This window comes from Toxoplasma gondii, chromosome XII, assembly GCF_000006565.2.
Source record: "Toxoplasma gondii ME49 chromosome XII, whole genome shotgun sequence".
Classification (NCBI taxonomy): Eukaryota; Apicomplexa; class Conoidasida; order Eucoccidiorida; family Sarcocystidae; genus Toxoplasma; species Toxoplasma gondii.
This window is the reverse complement of record NC_031480.1, coordinates 1738212-1763391: the sequence shown is the minus strand read 5'-3', so window position 1 is coordinate 1763391 and position 25180 is coordinate 1738212. Positions and strand designations below refer to the sequence as shown.

The following is a 25180-nucleotide window of genomic DNA, read 5'->3' as shown; positions in this document are numbered from 1 at the left end:
TCTCAAGCGTCTCTGCTGTTCTGCACCTTCCTCCGCCTCAGGTGGCGGTGCATCTGAGATGGCCAGGAGCCCCTCAAGCAGCGTCGCGTCGCCAGCGAGGAAAACGGGCAAGTTTTAAAGAGATTCTGAGTCTTTTACACTTTGAAAAGATGCATGGAGAACTCAAAAAAAGGAGTGTGCTCTCCTCTCCGGCGAAGCACAGACCGGGGACTTGGTCCATCAAACAGACTCAACTCGGCAAACGGTTCGCCTTCGACCCTTTCCAGTTTTTCTTTCTAGCCTTTCATTCTTCTGTGATCTGTTCCCTGTCTCCCTCCACGTTGTCTGCGTTCTCCCCTGTCGCTCGTTTCTCATTCTCTCTTCACCCTTCTTCTCCTTCTTCGTTTGTCTTCTTCTTCGCCTTTTCGTGTCTACTCGAGGTCGTAGCACCAGAGCTCCCAAAGCGACGCGTCGCTCTTGAGGATGAAAAGGAGAGTCTGCAGCAGAATTTTCACAAAGTGGAGAAGGAGCAAAGCGAGGGGAAGCGAGGCCGAGCCGAAGGCGCAGACGGCGTAGGCGAGGAAGAACAAGAGACAGAGGTCGCCCAAGTAGAAGCGGCTGTAGGTAAATCCGAGAGACAGCGAAAACGCGGTCAGGACCAGCTGCTCAGACCGCAGCGTCTAGTGAAAAAGCCCTGTGTAGTCCCCACTCGACAAGACTCAAGAGCTGTAGACCTGGAGGTTTGGGGCCGCAAGAGCATTCAGTGCATCTGACTTTCTTCTGGTCCAAACAGACACGGGTGGAATCAGGAAACGCAGAAAAACGAGAAGAAATAGAGACGCGCCACCGCGACTTTCGCTCCATGCAGCGAGGGCAACTTCAAGAGGCCTGCCCGCCCCGCGCCCTTCCGGCACTGCCCTGTGCGTTTCTCCAGCAGAAACGAGGCCAGAAGTTGAAAGAAATCATCCAGGGAGATACACACTCTTTCCGTGACGGAGACGACACTACAGAGAAAACAAGACGGAGAAACGAGCAATCCCTAAGTCAAGACGAGGAAGCAACCGAAGAAAAGAGCAGAAAAACAAACCTGAGAGAAAGCAGAGATGCTCCAAACTCGAAGGCCTCCAATTTCTCAGCCGGCAGAAAATGCTGCACAAAATCCATAACGCATCAGCCCCCCAAAGGGAAGGAGAAATATACACAGAAATCCAGAAATAAAAATGCAGTCAAGACACTCAAACGAAGTGACAGAAGTCAACACAAGTACACAAAAAAGAGACGTAAAAACCATACAAAGAAGTGAGAAAGACAAATTAAAATATACAGAAAGAGCGTCTAAGCAGGAAAAGACGCCTCTCTTCTCCTCCGACTCACGACAGCTGAAGTTTCCCTTCGCACACGCAACATACTTCTATGGGCATGTATATATATATATATATATATATATGCGGAAGAATATATGTGTTGGGAGAAACATAGATAAATGTAGACGCAGGCCTACCATCATGTATATATAGAGTGTATGTACACTTGAGAAGCGATTCCTCAGCTAAGAAACAACTGCCTCACCAAGACATCATATAACTAAACAGATTTTGACTCGTGTCTCTGAAGGCTTCTACATGTATTTATATATATATATATATAGATATACGGTCTTTTTCACAACCTCCACACACAAATATACATGAATATATATATATATATATATATATGTACATTTATGTGAATTTTTGTTGAGACTTACAGTTTTGAGAGTGTCGGCGGCTGCAGCCATGTCGAGTAGAAGAAAGTGATTTGTCAGTTTCATCACTTCGTTTCCATCGACGTTTTCATTCTCTCTCGTTTCTTCATTTTCTCGTTCTCTCCATTCTCCACTTGTCTCCACACGGAACCGACGTTCCTCTTCCACTCTCTGCCGTTCTTCTTCGCCTCCGCCCGCGTCTCCTCTCGCTGCTCCCCCTTCGTCGTCTCTTCTCTCTCTGTCTCGACCTTCTCTCCGACCTCTGCCCTTTCCTTCCTCTGCCTCTGCCTCGCTGCCCATTTGCTCTGCGTTCAGCGACGACTCGGCGCTGGAGCCGCGGCCAGAGGGAGAGAAGGAGGTTGATGAGAGAGAGCAGGCGCGCGAGACGGCGAGGAGAGACACCCGAGACGCCGGCTGCGGAGACTCCGTCGGAGTTACGCGGGTCTCTGCTCGCTCTGTATGCGGGCGCTTCGCCTGCAGGAAGCCGTGGAGGACTTGCTGAAGAATGCCGCCTGACGCGCGACCGTCCTGCCGGCCGCGGCCTGATGAAGGCCTTGCAGAAACGCGAGAAGAGGAGGCGAAACTCTGAAGAGAGAGCCTTTCTTCTTCATCTCCCGGCACGGCCGGCGACGCCGCAGCGCGCGGCAACGAGGAAACGTCTTGCTTCTCCTCCACTTGCGCCTGCTCCTCGACTCGTCCAGCTCGCTGAGACTCCGAGTCCGAGTGCCGATACGCGGAGACAGCAGAGCCTGGAGGAAGGAGAGACTGCTCGCGGTCGCCGGGCTCCCCCCAAAGGGTGTCTCCTTCACAGCAGTCGGCGGGACCGCGGCGGAAAAGTCGCCTCTGAGCGCCGAGGGGCGCAAGGACGGGAGGAGCAGGACGGAGGGCGCGGCAGACGGCGGCGACGCGGCGAGAGAGGCCGCGAGCGAACGCGACGAGACAGGTGAGGAGGCGCCACAGCCAGCAGAGAGAGGCTCGGAGACCGGCGAGGACTCCAGCGACGAGGAACCGCAACCCCCAGAGGAGCAGCAGCGGCCGACCGCATGCGGCGACAGGGGCGCTCAGACAGCCGGCAGGTCCGTCGTGGAGAGCAAAGGCATCCCTCGGGAAGACCGCGAGAAGTGAGCGCAACTGGAGGAGCAGAAAGAAGAAGGAGGTGACCGAGACGGTGTAGAGAGCGCAGAGGAAGAGCGGCAGAGGGAAGAGCGGAGGCGCGACTGCGAAGAGGAAGAGGACATCGCCGAGTTGACAGATGTGAGCAAAGAAGTCGAGGAGAAGCGTGAGACTTGTGGAGAGGAGGGCAGAGGACGAGGCTGCGGACGCGAGAGGAAAGACCAGCAAAGGCGCGCGACGCGTAGCAGGCGCAAAGCTCCTCAGCAGAGAAAGAACACAAAGTTCAGCCGCCATAGAGACACCGGACAGAAGGACGAGGAATATCCAAGACGCGAAAGAGAACTCGTCAACTCGCGGAAACGTCTCAGGCAGAGATTCCGATTCCGACGCGCTCACGCTGTGTAATGCAGCCGCCGTTGTGTATCCGCGGACTGTCTCCAGAGGAAGGAAAGAAGAAGGAGAGAGAGAAGAAGGAGAGGAAGAAGGAGACTGTTCGTTTGAACGAAGGGTACCAGACTGGTCGCCGCCAACGGAACTGCTTCCTCGTGGAGATGCCGCGCGTCTGTCTGCGTTCCTCTCCTGCTGATAAAATCCGCGTCTCGCCTCCACGCGCGGCGTCTCCTCCCCTGCATTCTCTGCTGTCTCCGCGCCAACCCCCTCTGCCTGCCCGCCGCCTCCGCCGGCGCCCCTCGGGTGTACGTACACCCCAGGGAGTTGGGGGAGGTCGGGCGGCACGGTGCGGGTCTCGGGGTGTATGTACAGCAGAAGCGCGAGGAGAGAGCTCCAGTAGATGAGGATCCAGAGGCCGGAGAGAAGGAACAGTGCGTGGAAGCGTTTCCTGGACAGACTCGGGGGCACAGTCGGCGAGTCGTCGGCCGAGGCGTCGAGGCCGAGCTCGGTCAACTCTGCCTCAGACAGGACTTCCCGCAGCAGCGAGCGTCGCGGCGGGGAGAGTTCGTGAGCCTCCCGACTCACTCGCGAGGAGGCCGCTGCCGCCATGGCAGCGAAACGCAGAAGGTCCGGCGCAGGGGAGAGTGCAGGTCGGCAGGACCGCGAGAGGAGTGAGAGAGAGGAGAGGAGCAGAAGGAAAGAGAACGAGAGAGGAGGGCCGCGCCCTTGGAAAGTTTGTCTCTGTCTGTTTTTTTTAACGCACCACGCGGCAGAGAGAACAAGAAGACGCACAGGTCACCATCATGAAGATTCGTCTACCGGATTTGCCTCCGTTGCGTCTCCGCAGTTGGAGCTGCGCTGGACTTTTCGTGCGCAGCTTGCAGCGCGACATGCAGGGAAGTTCCTTCTCCTCTATGTCTCTAGACCTGTCATTCTCGGTGGCTCTCGCGGCGCGCAGACTGGCAGAGCGATGAGGACGCGGAAAGTCGAGGAGAAACAATAATAACTCCGGCGCCGAGGAGAGAGGACGACCCGCAAACAAGAAGCCGGACTCTGGGCAGCGAGGCTGAGAGGCGAAACATACCGATATGAGAAGGACCTGGCAAAGCTGCCTGCGCAGAAAAACGGGATAGAAAAAGCGAGCAGAGCGAGAAGCTGAAGCGCAGCCGAGAAAAAAGCGCCTCTCTCGGTAGACAGCAGAACCAGAGGAGCAACGCCGCTGGGGAAGGCCGCGAGGACCTCAGACTCGACGCGCACCGCGCGAAGTTTGTCTCTCTCTCGCTCGAGCTGTCTATGTACCTGATCCCTGAAGCGGAGAGAGAGAGAAAAGCAGAGAACGAAAGCAGCCTCCAAAAAGAGAGAACGGCGTTCGCGACGGACGTCCTTGTTCGCTGCAGGACCTCTCGTCGCGAGAAAAGTCGGTAAAATCGCGCTCGGCCCGGCGGGCGTCAAAAAGAAAGGAAAGAGGACGACACACTGTTTTCTGTGAGGAGGCGAGAATTCCAATTGTTGAAGAAGGAGGGAGAAAAAGAAAAATGAGAAAAACCTCCGGCGGAACGGCCTCTAAGAAGAGGTTCTCTCCTCCGCGGCCTCCCGCCCCCGTCAGACTTTTGCTCCTGTGTGCCCTGACTAGCTGGAGTTTGAGGAGCGCGCCGAAACTCTAGCGAAGCGAGTCGAGGGGAGGAACTTTTCAGAGAAAGAGAAAGAAGAGAGACATCTTCTCTTCTGCGTCGCCTCGCCGGGGGGAGGTACTTTCCTTTCAGCGCATGGCGTCCTAACTCAGCAGGGGTTCTACGAGCTACTGCGCGGGTGTGGAAAGAGTTGAGACACCGCAGCCACCGGAGGGGGCTCTTCCGTTGAAAAGAGAACTTCGCGTTTTCTCTCGAGCAGTGGAAGTCTTCGTTCTGTTCCACCTTTCGGAGATTTTTCTGTTCCAGAGCAGCGAACTGGACAAGCAAAGCTCAGCCTCGATTCAAATGCAACGCTGACCTCCTCTGTAGATGGGTGCGAACTCGCGAGGCCATTGAAATTAATGTAAAACGAAAAGCGAATGGAGGGAGGAGACAGAGGGAGCGCGCGCGGCCTGCTCACTCAAACGCGAAAGAATCTCCTGGTCTTCGACGAGGAGCAATGCTCGACAATTTCATTGATTCAGAGAAAGGAACAACGTTCCCCATTCTATCGACTCACGCGCATCTCCTACTACAAACCTACACATGCATTTTTGCGCGCCTAGAAATGCATAAAACACAGTAAAATACTTTCGTTTCTACAGAGAAAAAACAGAGCTGGCGCCGTTTATCTGCTGTGCAAAGCCTGCACCACGAGGAGAAACTGTGAGGGCGTCCAAACTTTACGCTCCATGCCACGTCGAGCTATGCACATGCGCCCACATATTCATATATATATATATATATATAATTGTATATATATATATATATATAATTGTATATATATATATATATATAACTGTATATATATAAATATATATATAAATGTATAATTTTATATATAAATGTATAATTGTATATATATAAATGTATATATAAATGTATAATTTTATATATAAATGTATAATTGTATATATATAAATGTATATATAAATGTACAATTTTATATATAGATGTATAATTGTATATATATAAATGTATATATAAATGTATAATTATATATATAAATGTATAATTGTATATATATATATATATACATATATAATTGTATATATATATATATATATATAACTGTATATATATAAATGTATATATAAATGTATAATTTTATATATAGATGTATAATTGTATATATATAAATGTATATATAAATGTATAATTATATATATAAATGTATAATTGTATATATATAAATGTATATATAAATGTATAATTATATATATAAATGTATAATTGTATATATATATATATATATATACATATATAATTGTGTGTATATATATATATATATATATATATAACTGTATATATATAAATGTATATATAAATGTATAATTTTATGTATAAATGTATAATTGTATATATATATATATATATATATACATATATAATTGTATATATATATATATATATATATATATTCATATCCATCTACATACATCCACATACGTATACATATAAATATGTAGATTGATGTGTCTTCGTCTTCTGAATAAAGGCGAATACACGTCATGTATGTAACAATGCATTTTGGAGCATCACAGCTGTCTGTTTACTCCGACTCTTGGAGGCGTTTTAGGCAGTGCTCCAGTTTCTTCAGAAGGCGCCTTGGACGCTTTGACTGGATGGGAAGGTGACAGCAGCGCGCGAGGGCCTCCAGCGCATTTTCGCATTGTTTCGAGAGCAGGCCTTCCGAAGACTGGGTATCCCCGTATGCGTTTTCACAGTTGCATGCTTTTCCGGTTACGAAAGTTGCCATAAAATCTCGGCACACCCGGGAGAAAGCATCTTTTTGGTGCAAGAAACGCCGTCACCAACGCCTTGATGCAAATGCATGCAGACCTGTGAGTCGATCGAGGGAGAACTGAGTGGAGTTTTCGGACGTCGGACTGCAAAGCGCAAGCGCTTTTGTCTACGCTTCAATTCGAGTGTAAACTCTTGGAGAACGCCTTTCTGTCGGCACATTCAGAGCAGAGTTTTTGCTCCACACAGCCTACGTAAAAAGCACTGGGATGCTCAGACTTGCCGGTCTCCTAGTTTTTCATGTTTTTCAAATGATGGAGACTCCGTCAAATACGGATGTGTCTAGACACCAGAAACGTCAATAAATTCAAGATGTCGACATCCGTACACTGCTCTGTGCCGGCCGATCTCCTGACTTCGTCTTGGATCAGTAATAAATAAATGCCTGTGTGTACACAAAGGCAAATATACCTATAAATATGAAGATGTATACAAGGAGTGGAATGCGGGTAAATCTGTCGAGGTCGAAATGGTGAAAGATATGTCCGGTGCAAGCTGGTCATCGGCTTCTGCGAGTTTCCTTTGAGCCTTCGCTGCTGCAGTGCAGGCGCATGGACAGTTGCTCTCTTGGCCTCCTGTATCCTCGCAGAAATCGGCAGATCTGCGCCGCGAAACGTTCTCAGGTCCCTTTTTGAGAACGCGAGCGAGTCTGCGCGTCGTCTCGACCTTCGGTCCTACACAAACGGAGCTATTTCCTCCCGCGCCTCTCGCGGCTGCGGCCACAGAAGAATAGGACCCACCCTCGAGAGAAAAAGCACAGCGAGACAGCAGAAGAAACAGCAGAAGAAACAACACAAGAAACAGCCGAGAGACTCCTGCGGAAAAATCTGAAGAAAGTCTCAGCTGATGTGTACGACCCATCCGACGGAAAAACGCATGCAGTCGCGGATCGTTTTCGCGTTTGCATGCGAAGCGACAGAGGTCGACAGAATGCTTTTTCTCGCCTTTTTTCCTCTCGTTGCGTTCATACGGGTCTCTCTGTTTTTGCCTTCTCTCCTAACGCACCGGCAAGACTGCCTCAGTCAAGACTTTCGCCGTCTTGAAGAAGCAAAGTCGCCTCTCAACGCAAAAGCGGAAAAGGCACCCGTATCCGGCGCCCTTTTCTTTTTTCCTGCGTCTGGAGGGGAACATTTCCATCAAACTTTTTTACACTCGATCACTCTCCCGCCCCTTTCGCGGAGAGATTGCTTCACTGAGCTCCGTCGGGATGTCTGAACAGCCGCGGGGGTCGCGGACTCGCGAAATCTCAACTGCAGCCTTCCAGGTTCATTCTGGAGGTTCTGAGGTAGCTCCGCGAGCCGAGAGCGGTGCAGGCGTTGAGAAAATTGCCAAAAGAGGGAGAAGGTGACGGCGGAAAATGCGATTGCCTGCGCCGTAAGGTTGGAAAGACTCCCACAATGGGGTGAAGAAAACCTTGCTGCTGCTGTCCGGTCGGCTCGGCTCTCTCTCTCTCTCCTCCGTTTTCCTTTCTGCGCCTTCCTTACCGTCTCTTCCTGTGCTGGCACACCATCGTCTTCTCTTCGGCTTTCTCTCTCTTCCAGTGTGGATCTCCTCTCTTCGTCAGCCTGGCTTCTTCTCTCTTTCTCTCAGGTCGTCGCTCCCTTTCTCGTTCGTTTTCGGTCTTCTCCCTCCTCACTCGAGCTGGACATTGTTTTTCTTCTTGGCTGTGCTCCTTCGCGCGACAGCGCACTGCCTATGAGCAGGCAGGCAGCAGAAAACAAGAGGGAACCGAGGAGACACTCTGGAAGGAGAAAGAGAGAGGGGAACCGTTACTCTGAAATGGAAACGGGGAGGGCAAACGGGTGCGAGTTCGAAGAAAAGGACCGCGTTTCCGAATCCAGAGAAGGCATTTTTATGAACAGACCTTCTCGCAGCTCTCGGAATCTGACGCAGACTTGCGCGTCTCTCTAGATGCGCTCAGGTTTGTGTAAATTTCAAAAACTCGGACATCAAGAACTACCTGGTCTCTTCTCGCTTCATGGGCGATTCCACGGAAAGCCTTCCACCGTTCGGGGGGAGAGGCTTGCGGCCAACGGCCTAACTTTGCTTCTCTCTTCAAACAGGAGAAGTCGACTTCTCGTCCTCTCTTAACGATGACAGGACTGGACCTCGAGTTCGATCCTCAAAAAGTCCTTGCTTAAAGCCGCACAGCATGGCAGACACAGGGTCCTCTTCCTCCCGCCTCGGTGTGGGGTCGGAGAAGGCCGCTGCGGGTAGGCCATCCGATCCGTTCCGCGCTCTGCAGAGTCTCCTGCGCTCCTCCTCGCAGCCGGCTTCGTCGGCCGGCGCGGCTTACTACTCGCAGCCGCTCTCGTCTGCGCCTCCAGGTTTTTCTCCGGCGCCCGTAGCTTCTTCCGCGCGCTCGTTCTTCTCTTCGCAGCCTGCCGCGCTCGCTTGCGTCGCCTGCGGCGCCGGAAGCGAGGCGCTGCGTCTGGACGACAGCGGGAACTTCGTTTGTGGATCGTGTGGGGTGGAGCACCGCGGAGTACGTACACTCGAGCGCGACGAGCAAGACGTCTGTTTGGACTTTTTCGGCATTTCCGGCGAGGAGGCCTCTGCGCCGTCTGCGTTTCGCTGCGTTCGCGCCTCGGCGGGTGGAGGCGGCGTTGGCGACGCGGTTCGCGCGCTCGCGGAGAGCCAGCGGGCGTTGGCGACAGCTCCAGAGAGCGAGGAAGGGGAGGCGGCGCTCTCGACGGCTGTTCTGCCTCTTCGTTCCTCCCGTGAAGAGCAGGAGGCCCAGACGCAGGCGCAGCTGACAGCAGTGGCTGAGGGATGTGTGACTCTCTCGGCCGACGCCGCGGCGCTCGCAGATGCAGAGCAGTCGCTCCTGCTCCAGCGGGCGAAGCGCGGAGGAGAGAGAGGCAAGTCCGCGAACCATGTCGAGCCGCTCTTCGCACTCTGTCTGCAGGAAGCAAAGGGACAGTTCGGCGCGCTCGGAGACGGCGGCGGCATTTCTGGAAAAGGGCACAGTGTAGGATGCGAGCGCGAGGAGCTGCTTCTCCAGGCTTGGCAGACGCTTCTTCTCTGTTGCTGCAGGAAACTCGAGAGACTCCAGCTTCCGGCAGGACTGATCGAGTGCGAAGCGAGGAAGGTGAGAACTCAGACGCGAACTGCTCGCACTGAACTGCAGACCTCGAGGAGATTTCCACTCGGGAGAGAACGAGGCGTCCGCGTCCGCGTCCGACGACTGCAAGCGATCGGCAGTGAGGCGCTGGGCCGCAGTGTGGACGCTTTCTCTCACGAAACCAACGAGGACCAGAGGGAGGAGACAGACAGGACAGGCTCCAGGGCGGAACGTTTGGGAAGGCTCTGCGTTCACATCGTGCCTTGCTTTTCGCGTTTCCGCGGAACTCGCTCGGGACTCGTTCGTCAGGCATGCACTGAGTCAGGGTAAATCCTGCAACTGGACCGCCGCAGAGAGAGAGGCTGTCGATCGTTCCAGGTGCAGGCAATTGACGCGGTGGCAAAAGATGCGAAGTAGCACCCGCCGACCGTCTGACCGACCTGGGCAAGTCGGACAAAGCCGTGACGTCGACCTGAGAAAAAGAGAGAAAAGGAGTCGGCAGAAGGTGCCGGCTCTCGGAGGCGCGCAGACACTGACGCTGCGAGGAGACTGAGAATCACGAGGTGTTTCGTAGAAAATGAAAACTCGCGGTGGAGTGACGTTCCTCGGGAGGCTTCACCTTCTTCCCTTGTCCGTTGAGAGATGGACTCGGCAGAAGTCTCTCCTACAATGTGCGACCGACGAAGAAAGACCTTCAGTAGCTCACACTGAAGCTGCATCGGCGGTCCCCTTTCTTTCGTGCAACTTTTCTGTTTGTGTGAAGCCTCTCGAGACTTGCTCTTGTGTTTGACGGTTTGCTTCGAGCTCGTTGTTTTCTGTCTTGCCTTTTCGCAGGTTTGGTCGCAGTACTTGCACTTCGTCTCGTCGAACCGCCTCCCCGTCAGCGCCTTCTTCTGCAACGCCTCTAAGCGTTCCTTCAAAATTCCGTGAGTCCGCGCCGAAACATGTTTCTGTCTCTCCTTTTCGCTTCCACTCTTTCTTTTCCCTTCGCGCGTTTTCTTTCCTATCCGCTGTTCGTTCTCTTCTCTTCGCCATTCCGTCTTTCTCTCCCTGTCCGCGTCGCCATCCCTTTCTTGACATTTCCACTCTTCTTGCCTCCCCTCCGCCTGCTGCCAGTCTTGCCTCTCGCGCTTCTCCCGCGTCGTCTGCTGCCTCGCCGTTCTCCATCTCTTCGAGTCTTTTGCAACAGGCCGCTTGTCTCCGCGGCCCTCGGCACCTCAGCTTCTGCCCTCGTCGGAGTCCCCCTCGAGTCCTCGCCGTGAATGCAAGACTGGAAAGAGACACACAGGAGCTATTCCTAGACTCAGACAGCTACCTATATATATATATATATATAATATATATATATCTATATATATATATACAGATAAATAACATTGTAGACAGCTACCTACCTATATATATATACTATATATATATATATATACAGATAAATAACATTGTAAACAGCTACCTACCTATATAATATATATATATATGTATATATACAGATAAATAACATTGTAGACAGCTACCTGTATATATGTATATATGCATGTATGTATACGTATAATTGTATATGTATAGAGGCGTAGGAATTTTAAACTACGCATTCGCCGCTTAAATGTAGTCTGTCACAACAGAACCTCCGCTAGTTTTTTATTTTACATTTTTTGGTCTCCTGTTTGGTCCACGTCTGCAAGCGACTGGAGGTGTCTGTACACAGGAAAGCAGAAACTCAGTGAGGCAAGGTTTCTTGCGTCTTGCTGGCGAATTGCGTTTCCATCTTTCTTGCTGTTCCTTCCCCCCTTGTCTGCGGTCTTCTCGCGTCGAGACATGCGCCCTTCGCAGCTGCAGTATGCAGGCGGGAGTTAAAGAAGGTGGAAAGAACTTGTTGTTTGCCTCCTGAAATCGACCGTAGTGACTCCACCACTCTTCGACTTGAAACGTTCTGTCTAGTCCGGTGAACGATGTTTGGAGTGAAACAAAATTTGCTAAAAAGGGGGTGTTGCTTCGATTCAGAAAAACCTGGAGCGAACCCGCTTTTTCCTGAAGAATCTTTCAAAGGATTTTGAACAGTCTTTCTTCTGTTTTCTTTCTTCAGATTTTATCGATGCGTCTCCTCTTCGGCATCTGAGCGACGTCGAGCGCAAGAGAAGCAGAGCGAGCTCCTTCAGCACCCTAGCCTGCCCCGCGCTGTGAAGGCTGGTGAGTCTCGTCTTGTCTTTTTATCTCGGTTTCGCTTGTTCCTGGCATCTTTTCATGTCTCCTTCATTTTCATCGTTTCTGTTTCGTTGCCATTTACTCGTCTCTCCTCTTTTTGTCCTTTCCCCCCTCTCTCAATTCTCCTTCTCCCTCTCTCTCTGCATCTTCGTCACCCTGTCCTTCGTCTCCTTCTTCTTCCTCCCTTTCTCCTTCCTCTTCTTGTCCTTCTTGTTCCTCTTCCTCTCTGTTTTCTTGGAGAGTCTTCGTTCAACCTCCTCCGCGCCCAGTCTCACCGCACCTGCGTCTCGCTGCCAGTTTGTCTCTGCAGTGGTTGCGCTCATGGGTCTGGACCGCCCGGCTTATATTCGGAGAGTCGCGCCTTTCTACCGCGGACAATTCTTCAATCGATCCCGGAAATTCTTTTCGCTGGTGCTGCCTTCACCGCAGCAGTGTCGTCTCGTCGGGGAGGCTCTGCGAGCAGAGACCGCTCGGGGGAAACGACCCAGAACGACGCAGAGTGAAGAAGAAAGGGAAGGAGACAGAGAAGAAGGACGAAACGAGACCCTCAGTCTCCCTCAGCAAAGGCAACTTCGATACGTTGCTGAGGGAGGCGAAGCCGGCGTCGTTTCGCCTTCGAGTCCAGATGGCCGCGAGGTTCCAGTGTTTTCAAACGAAAGCCAACAGCGTTCTTCTCGTGATCTGCGAGAAAGGAGAAGATCCCCATCTTCCGAAGATAACCAAGAGGGCACTGGCGAGAGTTCTCACTCGCCACACTCCGCTTCGCCTTCGCTGTCTCCGATGTCGGTTCGCGGGCACAAACCGTGCAATTCACTTGTCTCGGCTTGCCTCGCTCTGCCTCCTCCCCCCCCTGTTTCCTCTCTTCCATCGTCAGACGCAATGGAACTCGCTGCAGCTTCTGCTGCCTTTTCCTCGGCCTCCTCCTTGTTTTCTTCTTCTCACGACTCGTCTCGCGCCTCGTTCATGTCCGGCTCGGAGCGCGTCTCCTTCGCGCCCTTGTCGCTCTACCGCCTCCCGCTGCCTCGGCCCCGACGTCAGGAGACGCTGGCGGATGCGTCGCATGCAGCGGAGGAGACGAAGTTCGACGGCGAAGGCGCGCCTTTTGCGCTGAAGAAGAAAGCCGCGAAGACGCGAAAACTTGCAGACAAAGGCTGGGCGGGCGGCGCGTGGACGCCAGGTGTCTGTACTCCCGGACCGGCGCCTGCGGGAGGACCTGAGTGGGGGGAAAGCGTCGAGTCGCGACTCTCCGGAGACGATGCGGAAGGAGAGAGAGGCTGCCGGGACCTGCGGAGACGGCAGAAACGCCACAGGCAGCGGCGAGATGGAGAGCCTGCTTCGTCGCTGAGTCTCGCGACTGCTGAACGCTCTTTTCTCTCCGAGTTCGTCGACAACAGGACCGAACTGCTCACTTTCAACCGCCTCGCCGGCCGCAGATACGGCAAGCAACTCGACATCAGTGTGAAGGATCCTTCACTGGCGCGCGCCGCAGGAAGGCGCAAGACTGTGAACATGAAGAACAACGCGGCGCCGCTCTCCTCGCTTCTCCCGAACAAAGAAGCCTTCGGCGTTCAGGACGACGAGGGTGACCCAGACGTCGCGGCGCTGCCGCTCTGGATTCTCCAGCTCATGAGTGCCGCTCGCAGCCTCGTCGAACACCCGGGAGAGTGCCATGGAATTCGAGATGGAAATCAAGGCATGAAGAGTGAAAAGCAAATCGCCTGCTTGGTGAGATCGAACGCGCTCAGACCTCGAGGAAAATACGAGTCTCGCCAGACTCTCCAAATACCCCCAAATTCCAAATCTCAAACATCCGCACAAAAATCCCACTACTTTCGTACCTTCTATACATATATATATATATATATATTTACATGCATATACCGATCAGATAACAACAAATGAGCCTACATATATACATACATATATATGTATATACACGCATATACCGATCAGATAACAACAAATGAGCCTCCATATATATATATATATATATATATATACATATAGATATAGATATAGGTATGGAGATAAAGAGCGAGGCGGAATATATGCATATATGTATTGAATTGTATTGCGTGGGCTGGTTCGCTGTCCGCATCTATGGATCTGTGTGGGCGCTTCGTTGTTTTCTTGTGCATCCGGCGTTTCTTTCGCTGCATGAGAGGCGTTGCTTGCCGAAGAAGGCCCCTCTGTGATAAGCGTTCGAAGACAACTCACGCGCCTCTTCACCTTCTCCAGGGTGTCGCTGGCTCTCGTCTTTTCTGTTCCTTCATCTCTTCAGCCAGCTCTTTCTCCAGCTGTCTCTTCCCGTCTTCTTTCTGTCTCTCTTCCTCTCTCCCTCTCTCCCTCTCTCCCTCCCTCTGTTTCTCCATCACTTTCTCTCTTGCGTCTTCTGTGTAGATCTCTTTCCTTGCCTGTGCAGCGTTTGCGTTTTCTGCAGATCGACGCGATCTACGAACATGACTTTCTCGCTCTTCTCTTCCGCTACCTCGTCCATGAAGGACAGCACGAGCTTGCCCAGGCTGAGACCGGCGGTGCCCGCGAGCCTCTGCCAGCGCCGCCGACTGCCCTCGCCCTCCCGGGTGTATGTACACCGCAGCCGGAACCGGCAAGTGGAGATCCTGTCGTTTTGCCGGGTGCGACAGAGGCGGCGGGAGAGAAGACAATCGCTGAGGCGAGAGGGTGCAGACGAGCAAGCGAAGAGTCGACGAACGCGCCAGACGCAGTCGGCTCTCTATGCAGCCACAGAACGAAGCGCAGGAGTTTCTGGACGCGCGTCCGTCGAGCGGCGTTTCTCGCCGTCTCTGCCGGGCCGCGTTCGGCTTGCACCTCTCTGCTGCAGGCCTCTTCCTCGTCAGCTCTCTTTCGCAAGTATTTGTCTCTGCCGTTTTCTCGCGCTCTTCTTCTGTGGGCTGCTGCGGTGTCGAACGACGCAGAGCGACGACAGAGGGAGAAAGCGGAGGCGGCCGTCCACGCCTCGCAAAAGAGACGAAGAACGCAGAAGGAAGAAAACACAACGTTCGCAGACTCGAACGATCTGGAGTCGGTGGCGACGCAAGCGCTCGTTCCTGCGGTCCCGGATCGTCTCTCTCTCGGATCTTCCCTCTTTCCTGACTGTTCCTCCCTGAGCAGCGATCCGTTCTTCCTTCTGCATGCTTTTCGCATGCGCGAAGCGTCTGCCGGTTCGCGTTCGCAGGATCTGGCTGAGGTTTTTCAGACGGTGGAGAAGTCGCAGAGGACAGGAAAGGCCCACTCTTGTCTTGCTTCCTCGAAGCCGACTTCCAGCTCTTCACTCCGCCTCCCTCGCCTTCCTGACTCGGAAGACAAAGGAGACAGAGGGGGAGCCAGTGGCGAGTCTGTTGCACTGACGGCGGATCAAGCTGCGATTCTCGCTCTCGGACCCTGTCTCCCAGTCGAGACTTCGAACGCGTCGTCGACAGAGTGGAACTCTGTCCACTCTGCGGCTTCTTCGATTTCCTCGTTCTCTTCTTCCCGGTCTTCCTTGCCTTCGTCGTCTTCAGCCGTCGCTTCGCTTCCAGGTAGAAGTCGCGCGAAAGCGAGAAGCACAGGAGAAGAGAAGCGAAGGCAGGAGATCCCGCCACTCGCCTCCTTCGTCCTTCTCCCTCCCTGGCTGACTGTCGTCTCCTCGGCGCAGCTCGTGAAGCTTCTGAGGCACCGCCGCCTGGAACGCAGCGGAGGGGCAGGCGAGGACGCGGAAGCGAAAGGAAGGGACGGCGCAGACAAGCAAGCGCAAACAGAGAAGAGAAAGAGCAGGCAGAAATCGGGAGGCATCAGAGAGCAGATGGAGGAAGAGGCCGCGAAACTGGAGAAGTGCCTCCTGCAGGCTCGCGTCGCCGGTGGACGGGTCGACACAGCGGCGGGAGGAGACAGAACGGGACCGACGGCGGAGAGGAACGGAGAAAAAGGAAAAGTCGAAACCGCGAGACACAGTCAAGCTCTCCACCCCGAGAGGCGCCTGCGAGCGCTGCGAACTGTCGCCGTCCGAGCAGCCTTTTCGCTTCTCGCGCAACACCTAGAAAGTGAAGACCAAGAGACAGAAAAGCCGCAAAACGCAACTGCCGCAGCCTCTCCCCAGGCACTCTGTCCGTCTCCTTCTGCTTCTTCGTCTTCGTCGTCTCCTGCTTCTTCTTCGTCTTCGTCGTCTCCTGCTTCTTCTTCGTCTTCTTCCTCGCTCGCTCTCTGTGGGTCTGTCTTGTCGTCGGGAGAGGTGGACGAAGGAGCAGGAAGGGGAGAAACGGTGTCGAAGGAGCTCGTTTCTGCGAGAGCTTCGTCGAGAAGAGACAGTGGGGAAGTTTCGACCGCAGAAAGCCTTCTTCTCTCTTCGCGTCTCTTCGACCCATGGTTGCCCGACGAACTTCCGCCGATCGACTTTTCTCTACTCCTCGCCATTCTCTGGATTGCGCTTCTCAACTGTCGCCTCGCGGTCACGGCGAGGGATGTTCTTTGTCTCCTCCTCACGGTGAGCTAGTCGGTTCACTCTCGCCGGATTGCGTTTTCGCTTTCCTGGATCGAGTGCCAGTTCCTCTTGCCTGCCTCTTCGGGTTGTGTCTCGCCTCTGTTTTTGTCGTTTCCTGTTCGACGGTGTTCTGTCCTGTCTGCCAAAGGGACTTGCCTCTGTCTCCTGTCTCTCGTTTTTTCCGTTGCTGTTTCGCATGCTCCTCGCTCTCTTCTCTCTAATTCCACGGGTGACCTCTGTTTTCGCGTTTTCAGGACGCCCTGCCTCTGCTGTCTCTGCCCAGGCACCTTCCGCCTGCGCTCTTCGCCTCCTGCGGCGTCTACGGCTCCTTTCCTCTGCATCCTTCGCACCGACTCTCGAGTTTCGCGTCCGCTTTCCAGATTTCTCGCTTTCCATCTGCCGCCCTCATCCACCGCGCCGCCGCCTTCCTCGTCCACTCAGTCGGCGTGTACATACACCCCGCGCCGGCCCGCGCGCTGCTCCCCCGCCTCGCGCATGCAGTTTTCGCTCGCGGAGGCTCTCCAGGCGCCGCGCCGCTCGTTGCCCTCCTTGCCCTCCGTCTCCTTGACTGGCTGGAGGCGGAGGAGGCGGCGCATGCACGGTGGCGAGCGAGGAGGCGACGAAGGCTCGCGAAAAGAAACAGAGAAGGAAAGACGAAAAGGTCGACCGGTATCGGGTCCGGCAGAGCGACGGGAGCTGATGAAGGGGACGCTGCGACGGCCGATGCTACGCAGAGAAAGCGCCGAACACCCGAGACCGCAACCACACACTCCAAGTTCACTTGCTCTTCTTCCTCTTCTCGCTTCTCTTCTGTTTCGTCTCCAACTTTGTCGCCTTCTCTGACATCTGATTCGTCGTCGTTCGCATCTGCGGAAGAGGACTCGCGGTCGCGTTTCGCGTTGGATGAGAGTGAAGCTTCGACGTTCTCGACAAGTGACTCCGAGGGTGGAGACATGAGCGAAGCAGACCTGAAAGGACGACGCCAAGTACTTCGCGCTGCGAGTCTCGCGACCTCGGGCGTCTCTGCAGCTTCGAGGTCGATGGCTGCGGTCCTCGGCGCCTTCTGTTTCAAGAAATTCCCTGCACCCGTCGCTGTCGGCGCAGCTGTACTGATCGCGGCGCGTCTCCTGTGGCCGATATGCTGCTCCCAGCCTCATTTGTCCTTCCCTCCCGAGCTCACGTCCTCTTCGTCTTCTTCTCCTCGCTCTCCGTCCACATGTGCGTCTTCCTCGCCTCAGTCTTCTTCTCACGGTGCTCCTCCGCAGTCTTCGTCTCTTCGACGTTCCTCGGTGTTTTCTGCGTCTTCTTTGCTTCCGTCGCCTGCGTCGTCTCCGTCTCTGTCGACTGGCGCCTGCGCCGCGAGTGCGACGAGGGGAGAATCTCGGTGTGACATGGCTGAGAGCGGAGCGACAGCCGAGACCGACGAAGAAGACGCTGCAGAAGTTCACCTGGTCTGCTTCGCTCTCTCGGGGGCTTCGCTGCGCTTTGACTCGACGCGCGACGCCTGGGTGGCGCACCTCTGGGGAGAGCGGAGGCGGTCCACGGCGCCTGGGCAGGAAGGGGGCGTTGCGGAGGCAGACAGAGAGAAGGGAGCCCCGGAGAAGGCCGATCCAGCAGAGGGAGACGCAGAGAAGGAAGGTGACGAGAATGGACCTGGTGCAGACGACGGGGGCGGAGAAGAGCAGCAAGACGGCAACGGAGAAGACGCCAGGAGAGAGGGAAATCGATGCGCGAGAACAGAGACCGACGCAGCGAGTGAGGCAGAAGAAAAAGAGCAGAAGGGATGCTGGATCTGGCGTACAGCAGCAGGGGAGATGGATCTGCTTCCTTTGGTGCCGATCTCCGTTCGAGCTCGACTCCTTCGTCACATTTCCTCTGGGGCAGAACGAACGAACCAGCGACAAAGAGGAGCTTCAAACTGCGAAACGAACAAGGCAAAACACTATCTGCTGATTTCCTTCGATGTCCCCACTGCGGCCGTTGGATGGCGCCGCTCAGGTCGAGCAGCCTTCGGTCTTCTTATCCAGCTTATGGACATATTCTGCTGTCTCTTCGCCTGTCTCCTCTCTGCCTTTTATCCTCCTTCCTCTTCTTCTCCGTCTTCTTCTCCTTCGTCTTCTTCTCCTTCGTCTTCTTCTCCTGTTTCGTCGCCAGATGAGGCGCTCGAACGCTTCTTGGCCTTTCGGCTTGCCGAAGGGCAGAGAAGCGCCTTAGGCGCGCCAGCTCGGTGTCCTCATCATTCTGCCTCGTTCTCTCATCCTTCTTCTCCATCTAGTTCATCTTCATCATCGTCTTCGTCTCGAGCTGGGTGCTCACCTGCTTCGTCGCCCTTGGTGTCTGCGTTGCCACTGGCTTTTCTGCGCAGCCTTGTGGATGCTCAGACGCCGGTGGACTGTGAGTCTGGACTCTCAGGTTTGCGGTCTCTCTGCGCATGCTGGCGTCTCTCTCACCCGTCCACCCCCGCCTCGTCTGTCTCTGAAACGGCGTCTCCTTCAGCGCCTCCGTATGTTTCTGCTTCATTTTCTGCGTCTTCGAATTCTCCGTCTTCTTCGCGCTCTTCGTCTCGTTTGGGCGCCCTCTTTCCTGGACTCGAGAAAGCGGGGATTTGGTGTGCATCTGAGCTGGAGGACCTGTCTCTGTTCTTCGGCTTGATGGAGCGCGACGCGCTGCGCTCCTTCGCGTTTGAGGCGCCGTTCGCTCTTCCGGTCTCCTCTCTGTCGTCCCCGGCAGTGCTGCCCAGAGAGGGTGAGCGACCGCCTGGCGACGAAGGCGGAGAGACGTCCGAGGAAGAACGCTTCGTATTCAGAGGAGACGTCGCTTCCGCGAAGAACGCGAAGAAGTCAAACCGCTGCGGTCGCGCGCCTCCTCCAGCAACGGACGGACTGGTGGAGACGAAGCGTCTCCTGTGGCAGAGACTGTTGGGTTTGTTGCATCGAGAGATGGTTTTTGAGCGCGCGTTTTTGTCTCAAATGCCAACAAATTTCCAGTTGTTTTCTGGGTTGCGGATCTCTGCGTCGCTGCCCGCTGCACCACTCGACGCGCGAGGAACTGTCGCTGCCTGCTCAGCCTCCCCGCTCTCGTCTTTCCTTTCTCCGTCTCTCTCGCACATTCTTCAGCTTCATCCCTTCCTGGATTTGAGTGGGCGAAGCAGACGGCAGTTGCACAGACGCCTGAAAAAGTTCCTTCTGAATCGACCGAGATTTCGAACCGCCGACGCTGCCACCACGGCCTCGCTGACGAGGAGGAACGACCTCTCTGCAAGTTCAGACGAAACTGAAAACGAAACTGAAGACGAACGAGGAGACGAAAGTGAAGACGAACGAGAAGACGAACGAGGAGACGGAAGAGGAGATGGAAGAGGAGGGGAAGCTGAAGAGGGAGGAGTGTGGCGTCGTTGTGAGTCGTCGTCCAGGAGAAGCCTCGGAGGAGACAAGCGCACGGAGTCCCTGTCTGACGGCGAAGAGAGGACGAGGAAACAGACAAGAGGAAGAAGAGAAGGACGAGACAGAGGATCCAGGGGATCCAGGGGAGAGAGAAGAGGATTTGGCGACGGAGGAGAGAATTCGAGTCTGCCTTTCGCTTCGCTTGCGGAGGCTCTCGAGGATGCGGCGGGAGAGGCTGCATGCGCCGTCCACGCGGCAGTTCAAGAGGCTGCAGAGGAGAGAGAACAGAGGGCGGAGAGAAGGCAGGAAAGCGGACACCGCGGCGACTGCTCGCGAGAAAAGAGAGACAAGTCGCGAGAAAAGAGAGACAAGTCGCGAGAAAAGAGAGACAAGTCTCGAGAAAAGAAGAAATGTGTGAAACGCTCACGAGCAGGTCAGGCGGCCGACACACTCCAGCCGCTTCCCTTTCTTCCTGTCGCACCTGCGTCTCCTTTTCCTTTTTCGAGTTCTTCATCGAACCGAGAGGAGACCTGGCAGTGGATAGGAGATCCTCTTGTCCACGTACAAGAAGTGAAGTCCAGTCTCTCCTCCTCCAAGTTTTCTCTCTCTTCTTTCTCTTCTTCTTCAGTGGCTGAACTCTTGGCTGTGCGGTTCCTCGCCCTCGCTGGTGCCCAGCTGCCGCCTGAATATCTTGCAGTTCCCTTTCCTTTTTCGATCCGTGATTCGACTTCCTCTTCTTCTTTCGCGTCCTCTTCTTCTTTCGCGTCGGGTACGGGAGAAGGCGCTCGTTCACTGACAAGTGACGAGCCGCGCCCAGGCAGCAGAGAGAGCCGGCCTGCTCGCAGCGAAGGGGGAGGGGAGAGAGAGCAGGACGATGTCTCCCGAGAGATCTTTGTGCAGCAAGAAAAGCAAGGAAGTCCAAAGTTCCTGGTTCCCCAGTTCTTCCTCGAAGAAGGCTTGCTCACTGGCGGTGCGCGACGTCTGCCACCCGCCCTCGACGGCCGAGCGATACAGGACGGTAAACAGAAGTCGTCGCTTTCAATGGACAGAAACTCGTTCTCCAAATCGCACTATCCATCCAACCAAATGCAAGCCGCAGATGACAGCGTATACATTCGGGCACGTAAAGACGTGTATATACATTTACATACATATGCATATAGATAGATAGATGTAGATAAAGAAATAAATATATATAGATAGATAGATATGTATATAGATAGATAGGTAGATATAGATATACATGTATATAGATAGATAGATAGATCGGTAAATGCGTTTATATGTACATATATACATATATATATACATATATATACACGTGTAGGAGTATACGGGTCGGTGCATATTGACACAACTAGATGCGAGTATTCGAGTATTTTGATTTGACTGCGAAACTCCCTGCAAGAATATACGCGTATCTGTAAATGCATATGCTCACGCATGCATGTATGCCTCTATCTGTGTGTGAAAGTGGGCCTTTGCATGTATGCTTTTTGATCTGTTTCTGTGTCCAAATTTTATGGCTGTCTGCCTGTTTTGGACGTCGGTCTGTAGATAGACACAGCGCGCAGTCTCTTCTTGGTTTGCGCATGCCTGCCGGCTCCCGTGAGTCTTTCTTTGCCTATACCTTTCTTGCGCTTTTCCCGATCGGCGCTGGCATTTTCGTTCTGTCCACTGAAGTTTTGTACACGCTTTCGAGGCTGGCGATGGCGCGAATTTACGCGGGGGTCGTTGCGCATCTGGGCGAAACTGTCGTTTGTTTCTGTCTTTGCAGGATACTTGCCTGTTACTTATCTCATGCTCCTTTACAAAGTTGCTGCGTTTCTCGGCGTCCATCCAAATGAAATACACAAGGTTCGTTTTTCGAGGTTCCCTTGCTTTTCTGTCACACGTTCTTCTGTTTCTTCCTCTCGGATTCCTTATTTGTTCTCTCTGACTCTCTCCTCTTCTTTTTTCTCGCATTCTCTAGTCTTCCTCTCGGATTCCTTATTTGTTCTCTCTGACTCTCTCCTCTTCTTTTTTCTCGCATTCTCTAGTCTTCCTCTCGGATTCCTTATTTGTTCTCTCTGACTCTCTCCTCTTCTTTTTTCTCGCATTCTCTAGTCTTCCTCTCGGATTCCTTATTTGTTCTCTCTGACTCTCTCCTCTTCTTTTTTCTCGTATTCTCTAGTCTTCCTCTCGGATTCCTTATTTGTTCTCTCTGACTCTCTCCTCTTCTTTTTTCTCGCATTCTCTAGTCTTCCTCTCGGATTCCTTATTTGTTCTCTCTGACTCTCTCCTCTTCTTTTTTCTCGCATTCTCTAGTCTTCCTCTCGGATTCCTTATTTGTTCTCTCTGACTCTCTCCTCTTCTTTTTTCTCGCATTCTCTAGTCTTCCTCTCGGATTCCTTATTTGTTCTCTCTGACTCTCTCCTCTTCTTTTTTCTCGCATTCTCTAGTCTTCCTCTCGGATTCCTTATTTGTTCTCTCTGACTCTCTCCTCTTCTTTTTTCTCGCATTCTCTAGTCTTCCTCTCGGATTCCTTATTTGTTCTCTCTGACTCTCTCCTCTTCTTTTTTCTCGCATTCTCTAGTCTTCCTCTCGGATTCCTTATTTGTTCTCTCTGACTCTCTCCTCTTCTTTTTTCTCGCATTCTCTAGTCTTCCTCTCGGATTCCTTATTTGTTCTCTCTGACTCTCTCCTCTTCTTTTTTCTCGCATTCTCTAGTCTTCCTCTCGGATTCCTTATTTGTTCTCTCTGACTCTCTCCTCTTCTTTTTTCTCGCATTCTCTAGTCTTCCTCTCGGATTCCTTATTTGTTCTCTCTGACTCTCTCCTCTTCTTTTTTCTCGCATTCTCTAGTCTTCCTCTCGGATTCCTTATTTGTTCTCTCTGACTCTCTACGTTCCGCGTCGCTGTCCTCTCTCCCATCTCTCACCTTTTCCCTGGGGTCTCTGCGCCTCGCTTCTGCTCCCCTTTTTCTGTCGCTCTCTAGTCGGTCATGTGTGGTGCCCGGGTCTCGCGTTTGTCTTCCTGGGCGACTCCTTCTTTTCCTTCGTTTCCTTCTTTTCCTCGCGAGCCTGTTTCGCAGCTGTCGGTTGGCCTTTCTTCTCTGCGCTCCGTCGTTTTCTGCAGTGTGCGTTCACGGTGGAAAGGCGGCTGGTCCTGCGGACGTACGAGGCAGACAGGAAGGCGAAGGGGGCGGCGAAGGTCATGCAGCGACGCAGAAATGCCGAAAAGGCGAGAGAGAAACTCGCGGAAGAAAGCGCGCGGGTGAAGCTGAGGAAGAAAACGAGCGAAGACCTGCAGTACCACAAAGGCAGGCTCTCCATGGGTGGGTCCTGGGGACAGCAACTCCAGAAACAGTTTGCCCGAGAGGAGGCGAGGAGACTCAAGAGAGAAGCGCAGATGAACAGAGAGACATGTTTGCACATCGAGGACGCAGCAGAGAACGCAGCAGCGCCAGAGCAGAACAGAGACGAGAGAGAGGAGGAAACAAACAGGGTGGAGACGCAGAAAGAGAGGAAGAAGCAGAAGAAGGAGAAAAAGAAGGAGAAAAAGAAGGAGAAAAAGAAGCAGAAGAAGCAAGAGAGGAAGAGAGAGAAGGAGAGCGCGACACAGAAGGAAGAGACGAGGAGGGAGGACGGAGAGGAAACAGAGGTCGAGGGGGAAGACGAAATACCTGCAGACGTCGATTTGGAGGAGGCCAAGAACGTCAGCAGAGAGGAGGGTGCCGAAGAAGCAAAGGAGGTCACAGCGCGGCGCAGAGAAGCAGAAGAAGAGAGTGAAGAGTCGAGGGAGACAAAAAGCCAGAAGAATGGAAAGGGATGCGACAAGGAAGCGGAAACCGAGACGAAGAGTGTAGAGGCACAGAGTCTCGCGGAGAACGCGAATGGAATAGAGGAAGACGAAGCATGCGCATGCGTCGAGCGAAGAGTAGAAGCGCAACAGCTGCAGAGGGAACCTGACGCGGAACAGTCATCGGGAAGCAACCTGACACCCAGGCATGCGAAGAGATCCGAGAAGCAGAAAAGGAAGAAAGGAGAGACGGACAAGGAAGGAGAGACCGAAAAGAGGAGAAAGCGCAACCGCCTGTCAGAGACAGAGACGAGAGACGTCGACCTGGGAGAAGGCTTGCATGCAGACACCGCAGAAAGCGAGGAGACCGGCTCCGACTAGGACGACGCGAAACTGGAGAAAGAGAGACAGAGAGAGACAGAGAAGAGAGAGGAAAAGACAGAAGGAAATGGATAAGAGAGAAAGAGATAGGACGGTACAAGGGGAAGGTCCAAAGATGAGGAATCTGAGAAACATGGTGCTGAGTATGAAGCAAGGAAAGGAAATGAGAGAAGGGAGGTACGAAAAGCAGAAAGACAACGGTGACTCTGACAGAGCACAGGGAAAACGAATGTTTGCCAAGGAAAGCTTTTCGTAAAATCCGAGGACGGGGAACCAGGTTTCACTCGAACAACGACAGAGAGGGCTCTTCGGTAGTCAAGACGAGGACAAGTGGAATTCGCTTTCGGTTCTGAAGATCGTTGTCTTCTTCTAAACATGTCTTGCTGTAGATAGAAATGGACGGTAATTGGTTTCCTTTTTTCCGCGAAAAGTAAAGGCTTTCATGAGGCGGTGGTCTTTAGAAAACTTTGAAACCAAAAGAGCTGCGAAAACGTTGTCTGGTGTCGAAGCACACGCTGCCGATCTTTTCAATTTTTGTCAATTCAAAATGATGATGTCATGTGAATTGAACGAACAAAAACAGTGGCCGTGCGAACATTCATAATTGGAATGAAGTCAGTGCTAAAATCCTCTGCAGACAACAGGGAAAAGCTCTTTCTGTCGCGTGGACAGCGCCAGTTCTACTTCCAGTACTTTGGAGAAGGAATTGCACCTATCTAAAAGCATATCTGTCTACATGTATATGTACATATATATATATATATATATATATATATATATATATATATTTAGAGATACACATAGATCTATTACGAGCATGTAGATGCACGTATAGGCTGAGGTGTCGACCGCAGGCGTACAACTGTATCTTCATTCGTTTTGCTGGAAACCAGGATTGATATGCGTTACTCGTACTCCGTGGAAGGTCGACTGAACTGCAAGCATCGATGCAGATATATCTATGGATATAGACATGCTTGTAGGCATGCTACGTCTAGTCGGTGCGAACTGTTCTTTCTCGTTTCTCTCCGGGGAGGAGAACGCAGACGGTCTCCTCTGTCCGTGGACGGCGGAGCTCGCGTAGAGATCCTTCGCACCTGGAACTGTGCAGAGTCTCACTGCTGCCTTTCCCCAGTGGAACTCGGAATTTAGTTGTATTTCAGTTCATTCAGTGCTGAATCACCAATGACGAGAG

The 25180-nt window shown here is 53.0% G+C and overlaps 2 protein-coding genes across 2 annotated transcripts; one reads left to right on the top strand and one right to left on the bottom strand.

Annotated features, from left to right (window-relative positions):
- Positions 1–13: 13 nt before the first annotated feature.
- Positions 14–4732, bottom strand: TGME49_217340 (hypothetical protein). Its single transcript, XM_002371260.2, has 3 exons — positions 1727–4732; positions 1067–1128; positions 14–597 (listed from the first exon to the last, which is right to left on the bottom strand). The coding sequence occupies exons 1-3, from the start codon at positions 3833–3835 to the stop codon at positions 411–413; spliced, it is 2358 nt and encodes a 785-aa protein (XP_002371301.1). The 5' UTR covers positions 3836–4732; the 3' UTR covers positions 14–410.
- A 2921-nt stretch (positions 4733–7653) lies between these two features.
- On the top strand, positions 7654–24605 carry TGME49_218000 (hypothetical protein). The gene is made up of 8 exons (XM_018779798.1): positions 7654–9790; positions 10598–10689; positions 11847–11950; positions 12276–13690; positions 14406–16445; positions 16697–20843; positions 21603–21682; positions 22942–24605. The coding sequence occupies exons 1-8, from the start codon at positions 8852–8854 to the stop codon at positions 23983–23985; spliced, it is 9861 nt and encodes a 3286-aa protein (XP_018634847.1). The 5' UTR covers positions 7654–8851; the 3' UTR covers positions 23986–24605.
- The last annotated feature ends 575 nt before the right edge of the window (positions 24606–25180 follow it).